The sequence below is a fragment of the Falco naumanni genome, chromosome 7 (genome assembly GCF_017639655.2).
Source record: "Falco naumanni isolate bFalNau1 chromosome 7, bFalNau1.pat, whole genome shotgun sequence".
NCBI lineage: Eukaryota > Metazoa > Chordata > Aves > Falconiformes > Falconidae > Falco > Falco naumanni.
In genome coordinates this window covers 55,386,330-55,393,641 of record NC_054060.1, presented here as the reverse complement: position 1 = coordinate 55,393,641, position 7,312 = coordinate 55,386,330, and the positions used below count along the sequence as shown (strand labels likewise).

Sequence of the window (7,312 nt, the reverse complement as noted above, 5' to 3'; positions counted from 1 at the left end):
GCCCCGCGCCCCCCACGCAGGAAGGAGGGCAGCGCTGGGGCAGCTGGCGTATCCCTCCGCGGCGCTGTGGCGTGCGTGCGTGTGCGGCGGCGGCTCCTCGGGAAGCGCGTGAGGCAGCGCCGGAGGGGAGGGAACTACTTTCAGGAAACTCGAGCGCAGGGCAGCCGCCGGGCGCCGCGGTGAGGGCGGCGGCGCGGGCCCGTCCGGCGGCGGGCGCTGGGTCAAGGGGATTACTTTCTTCCCCTCGCGGTTCCTTCTTCTCCCTCCTCCCTTTCCCCCGTGGTTATTTTGGATCAAGCTGTGGCGGCGGAAGGAGCTTGAAGTCAACGCTTCCGCCCAGTTTTCCTGTGAGGAGGAGGCGGAGGCGGCTGTGAGGAGCCGAGGCGGCGGCGGCCGCTAATGGAGTTGCTGCCGAGGAGGGAGCGCCGTCGCTCAACTTCCCCGCGGGCCTTCTCCCTCCTCTCCCCTCGTCCTGCGGCCGGGGGCTCCTCTCTCGCCCTGGCAGCTCCTCTTCCCCTCCCTCCCCGCTTCTCTTCTCACACAAACAGCCGTGACGCATCCTCTCTCTCCTCCATGCCCCCCCCTTCCCACCCCCAGGCTGGTTTAAAACGCCTCCCTCCCCCCCGTCACCAGCCTTCTCCTTGGGGCCGGCTCGTCCTCCCTCCGCAGTGTTCGGCGTCGCTTTGGAGGAGGTGGGAGAGCCCGGCCGAGCCTCTCTGCCCCCCTTTCCCCCACACAACTCCCCCCCGCGCCTGCCCCGGCCTGTGCCGGCTCCGGTGTCTGGAGGAATTTCTGCCGCCGCCGCCTGCCCCGGCTGGGCGCGGGAGGCGGGCGGGCGGGGAGGCGGCCGAGCGGCGGCGGCAGCAGCAGCAGCAGCAGGAGGAGGAGGAGGAGAAGGGCAGCAGCGAAGGCGGCTGCAGCGGGAGATGAGCTGCAGCGGGAGGACGGTGCGGTGCAGCTTTTTGCGGCGGGGAGCCCTCCCTTGTCTCCAGCACTTTGTTCCCCTTTAACTGGGAGCAGCTCAAGAGCGGAAGATCCGAGGTTGTTGCTGCTGTTTCCACCACTACCTTCACCATCATCATCTCTAAAGACAGGGGAAATAACGCTCCGGCGCCGGACTACAGGATTTCGTGTTTCCAGGATAAAGATCGCTCTCCCCCCCCCCCCCCCCCCCCCCCCGCCCCCTTTCCCCTCCCTCTCCCTCACTCCGCAGCACTGCCTGTGCCCTGGCCGGGGGCGGCAGGCCGGGGGGGTAACAATGGTGAAGTTTCTGGTGAGTTCTGGCTGCGCCCTGGCTGCGTCGGTGCTGCTCCGTCTCCCTGTCGGATCGCGGTGAGGAGAAAATGAGCGAAGAGACGGCGACTTCTAACAACGAGTAAGCGGCCGTCCCCCCTCGCCGCGGCGGTGCCTCTCCCCTGCGCCCCGGGATCGGGCTGGGGCTGGGGCTCAGCGCGTCCCCCCGGCTCCGCGCCCCGCGGGGGCCTTTGCCCGCGCACGTACGTGTCCTGGCCTCCCCGTGCGCGTACTGCGCATTTCTGCTCGCGTACATGGAAGCCCAGAAGCTCCCTCTTTGTGAAGGAGCTTGGTTTAAAAGGGCTGCGAGCCATCGGCCAGAAAAGCGTGGTGTATTTAAAGCTCGGCAGAAAACGGTGCAGGTAACGATGGTGTCTTGGAAGGGGAGGATGGGGTTTGAATGCCCGAAGTGGTATCGGCACGTACCACCTCTGATAATATCCTATTACTTGTAGATATTTCACATGGAAACTAGTGTGTGGGAGCTTCATCCTGCAGGAAACTGCTCCTGAATTTTAATTGGATGAGTCAGTCAGTGTAAATACAGCTTAAACCTACCCTAAAGCCTTTTTTTTTTTTTTTCCACCTCCCTTTTAATGAGCACTTGGGACTTAATTTTTTTGAAAGAGGAAGGGGACAGTTTAAGGATCTCTTAATGTTTTTAATGTGACTGGTTTGGAGGAAATCCAAAGGAGAATGTGTGTGTGCGGCTGTATCCCCCTGCGTGTAATCTGCCTTTGAAATACGTCTTGGGTCGGAGGAGATAAATATTTGTCAGAAAACATACGAGTTCTTTATGGCATTGAAAAACGAATATGAAGTATTTTGAAACTTTTCCTATTACCGGGAAGTTTAAGGTTGATCGCTGCAGCCTCCGAGCTTTAGCGTTACGATTTGCGATGTCGGTATTTGCTCAGGCTGATTTTATGAATGATGCGGGTGACGGCCGCGGCCATGGCGCTGGGGAGGGAGCGTGCGCCCATTGTATGTGTAGGTAGCGGTAGGTGGGTGAGGAGCTGCCGGGGTGCGGGCGGCTCTCCTCGGCCGGAAAGACGGATTTCCCATTTCGCTGCCTTCCTCTGAGCAAAGCCTGCGCACCTCCCGTGCGCTCCTCAAAGCACGGCGTTCGGCTCCCTGAGGAGCAGCGCAGGCGGAGCCCCGCCGGGGCGCGGAGCCCCGCAGGGCAGGGGAGCAGGGCCCCGCGCTGCCGGCCGCGGAGCGGGCTGGGCCTCGCCGACCGGGAGCCGCTGCGGCGCCCGCGGGGCCGGGAGCCGGGGCCGGGAGCTGGGGCCGCCGCCGCCATGTTTCCTTTTTTGTGAATCGCTCTCATTTGCATACCACAATCTCCATTCATAAAAAAAAAAAAAAAAAGGCGAAAAAAAAATATCGCCGTCATCACCGCTGACCTGCGGCAAAACCTGCCCTGCGGAGTGCCCAAAGCGGCTGCTGCTGCGCGAAGGAGCAGCCTGCAGCCAGCGGCTGGCAGAGGACGGTCTCTGGGACCTGCTGTATTAATATGTGCTGCTCGCTGCTTGTTGACACAGTTATGTGGGAAATATCAGCTCGGGGAGGTGCTGGGAGCACGTGATCCGCTCCATTCATAAAATACCTGGCTGTCCATTCACAGTGCAGTACAGTGTCTGCATTCAGCAGCCTCGCAGATCAGACCTGCATGGGAAGGGAGAGGCAGCCAGGCCGGCAGGTTTATCGGAGAGGGCTGCAGAAAGAGGGCTTGTGGTTGCGAGCATGGGAAGTTACCATGAAGCTTGAGGGGTAGGGGGTGTTGGAGTTATCTTTACGGTTTGTGTTTGTCTTTTTCCTGTAAAGGAGCATTAGTTCAGAAGTACCTTCTCCACTGTACCGTCTAACATTTCAATAGGGAAGAGTTTTATTCAGCAAACGCTGAAATATTTTCCCCTCTAGAAAGACTGAGTCAAAAATAAAATACTGAAATTCCGATTCGTTATTATGAACGTGTTTTCAAGACAGTATGTTAATCCATTCTGGGTAACTTACATTTTGTTGAACAATACTGTCTATATCTGCAGTATATCAACATAGTGTAGAAGGAAGTCAGGCATACCTAATGAGACTTCTGAAAACGTTGCCTAATACAAAATACAGGTAGCAGTGAGGACAATTAAATTGACAGAAATCAGCAATGCAGTTCATTTTTGTCTGTTTACTTTGAGAATTTTACAGTACATTAGCTATTATCATTTCTCCTTACCCTGTGCCGTGGCTGAAGAGAGAGAAATGTCTAATATGGCATAAGCTGTGCAGAGGTTGGTGTATTATGTTTGATTTTAAATATTTTGAAAATTTTTAAAAAATAAAATCGCATTAAACTTAGTGATGAAGGATCCCTGAAGCAGGCAATGGATTTGTTGGGTGTAACTGTTTTGTGGTTGCCAGTGTAAAAATAGTGATGTTCCCTGCTCATGAGCACACTATTTCATTATCTTAACAAATCGCACTAAGGTGATCCTTAATTATACATTTGTGGAGTGGAGGAGGCTTTGTTGTTAGTGCAACCTAAGAGAATACCTGAAAGGTTACAAATCCTTACTTAAGGTGAGGAAGGGAAGCTCACATACAGTATTCGGTTTGAGTTAATTCAGTGTTATAAAGCTACATGCATGTAACCTTACAAAGCACTATAAACAGTGCTTTTTCTCAAATAACAGATTTATTTTTTTTTTACATTGGTTATTAGAATATTAGAAGAAATGTAAGAAAAATGTTTCTCAGTTTCACTTGCTTTTTTGGACAGCATTTTTGGTGAAGCCAGAGTCGTCATTCCTCTTAGGTTGATTTTGCTCATAGCACAAGCGTGTCACTTTAAATGATCAGGAAATATGATTGAAACTCCAAATGAACCGTTTGTGAAAATAGGGCAGATCTAATATATGATGGATTTAAATTTGTAGAAGTTTACTGTGTTTAATTTTATCAGTATAATTGATTACATCAATGGCCTTGAATTCATTAATAAATCTCTTGGCATATAAGGGCAAATACGGGTACTTTGCAATGCATTTTGTGTTGTTGTGGCTACCAGGAATATTCTGGTAATTGAGCTTAATTATTTGATTATAAAACTTCATTTTACGGAGTAAGATATAAATATTTGTGGTGTCTAGAGTTTGACCTCAGATAATAATGTTAAATTCTCAATGGTGGTGGGAAAGATTAATTAAAAACTGCATTAAGGACTAGTAGGTTTCTTGTCGGTCATGAACATATGGAAGACAGCCTTGTAAAATTGTAATTGCCACGGATGAATCTTTCTTGGTGATTTTTACATTTTTCTTGTAATTATATTATTGTATTTGTCAGTTAGGTGTTAGTTAAATGAGAGTGTTTCTGTATCTCCAGCTAATTATTTTTTTTCCCTCCAGTGTTTTTGCAATCAGTGTGGTCAGCATGAACACAGTGTGGTGTTCAAAAATACTATCAGTTTCTAAATGGAGGAATTAGTAGGATTTGTGGACTCATGGGTTAACTCGCTGTTCGTGCAACAACATAATGTCAAAGCAGACAGGTCAGCAAGCACTGTACAAAATTCCTGTTTTGGTGGAAGATTTTATTGCTGTCTAGAAAAGCAACTCATTTCAGTGTTAGGTAAAACATAATAATTGTTACATTATATATTCCCCATTCAGTAGGGATGAATGATGACAGGCTTAAGATGGAGTCTGAGTTACTGCTGTTGTAGGAGCACTGCTTTATTGGCTTGTTTACTTTCCTCTGTATTGCAGGTGGCCTCTTTCTTTTTCAAGGAATGCTTGTGCTCTTCAATTATATTCAGAGTTGTTTTCTCATACTGTATTTTTACAGATTCAGACTGCATGTGCTAATTTTTTGTCTACATAAATATAGGTAATCTTATACTGTTTTTCCTAGATAATTTAATTCAAGAGATTATAAATCAAAGAAATACGGAGTGTATACTAATGCAATGTGCTTAGCAACATTTGGATTATGGCGTTATAAACATCTTCAAGTGTTGATTTGAAAAAGCAAAGCTGAACTAAATTTTTAAAATAAGATACTTACTTGATATGTTCATGTCTTCCTTCAGTGTTTATGAAAATACTGTTTATATTTCATTTGTGCTTCAGAACTCCTTGTGACTCTTGAATGGGTTTGTAAGCCCAAATCCTGAAAGTTGAACATAAAAATCATCACAGAAAGTAAAGCCAACTAGTTTGCTTTTATTAGTCATGGGAAGATTTTAACACTTTAGCAGGCTATTTTTCTTTCTGCTATTGAAGTTATATATAGACTTCAGAATTCTTCATCTTTTAATGTAAGGAATTTGTAAAAAGAGGCAAGACATTTATTTTGAGGAAAGCAATGCTTCTAAAGCAGTTGATTATATGAAATCATTGCAAATTTGATATATTTTCTTTTGGGGGAATGGTTCTTTACAGAGTCCTGGGGAGGCTTTTCCAGTCTTAGGAACTGCTTCTTGCTGTCTCTTTGGCTTTATGTTACATGACACTGTTTTGAAGGTTAAATGTAATTTTGCGTGTTATATAATCTGGGAGTCAGGGCGGGGGGAGGGTGTTGTTTATTTTTTTATTTATTTTTTAAAAACAGGTTTACCTTAGCAACATTCCTTGATTACTGTGGGACTGAAAAAAAAAAAAAAAAAGAAGTTTTCTGGATGTTTCAGCATAACTGGAGGCAGCGCTAGTATTTGAATTAAAAATTAAAGAATGTTTCCCTTGTTTGTTCATTTAAAGTTTAATGTTCTTGAAGTGTTAAAGTGACCGTCAGGATGTCAGCGTATTTTTCAAAAGTGGAGACTTGTCTTGACAGGATCAGAAGTCACAGGATTAAAGCCAAGGGCATTCCTGGTGGTTTTTAGGCTAAACACTGGTATTTTTGTTTGTTATTTACCCACTTATGTGTGTATCTGGAGACATCATATGCATTGGTGATGACCTGATGGAATATGACAAACACCAGAAACAAAAAATACTTTTCAGAATATTGACACAAGTTTATAAAGGAAACAAATGAAGTATTTTGTCTTTTTTGGTTTTTTACTTCTCTAACTCAAAAAAAGTAACTATGGTATGGCATACAAGGTATGTTGTCTTAAATGGTGATGTTTTAATGTTTAAATGTCTGCTTTCTCCCTCTTCTTTCTCAGTTGGAATGTGTTGCAGTTTCCTTAAAGGAACTTGCAAGACAATCTGGGAGTTGCCATGTTGTTGAGGATCCCAGTTTCTTTATGGATATATTAAAAAACGAGCTATCTTTGTCTTTTTCCTCTCTGTTCTAATGTGCAACAACAATTAAGCGAGCAAATTTTAACTAGCATAGTTTGCACAGTTACTGAATGGCTGAAATTGGTTGTAAACAAAAGTTAAATGGTCCCTGAAAATAGGAATTTTTTTCCTCCTTTCTCTCTCTTGAAAATGCTCCTTCCTCCTTTTGAAAGCACTTCTAGTCATGAAGTGTTTTATTTATTGTTGGCGACTAATGTGGTACAAATATTCCAAATTAAAATTCAATAAGATGGAAACATATTTGCAACATTTTTTATACTTTGTAATACTTTGTTAGGTGTGTTTTCTAACCAGTCGTGATATTCAGCAGAAATAATCTTCAGTGATGATTGTTTTTTGAGGGAGGAAGGGAACTGGATGCTCTTTTGGTATGCTGTATTAACATAAGTTTTTAGACTTAAGACAATAAAATACATACTTTTGTTGTGCTTGCTTTTCCTGTACTGTGTAAGCGAAAAAAATCTGTTTTGTCACTAGTCCTTAGGCTATAATCTAGTAAAATCTGTTGGCTGGCACTACTCCCTGTGGTTTTCTTATATGTGAGGTGGTATCATTTCGTATATAATTAACATACTTTATGGTATATGGTACTAGGGCAAACATGGTATCTCTCTCACTTGAAAAATATCTGTAATAGGAATCGGTCTCTAAGACGGTGGTATTGAACAGCACTGGTAGGAAGTAAGCAGATATTTTAAGTGCATGTGTTTTCATAT

The 7,312-nt window shown here is 45.5% G+C and overlaps 1 protein-coding gene across 3 annotated transcripts in view; it reads left to right on the top strand.

The window, feature by feature from the left end:
• Positions 1-207: 207 nt before the first annotated feature.
• The window catches only part of SPRED1 (sprouty related EVH1 domain containing 1), a 59,493-nt gene continuing 52,388 nt past the window's right edge, over positions 208-7,312 (top strand). For all 3 annotated transcript variants that reach the window (XM_040600537.1, XM_040600539.1, XM_040600538.1), the window contains exon 1: positions 208-1,375. In XM_040600537.1, the coding sequence (XP_040456471.1) occupies positions 1,344-1,375 (32 nt within the window). In that variant the 5' untranslated portion in view covers positions 208-1,343. The remainder of the gene's footprint in view (positions 1,376-7,312) is intronic.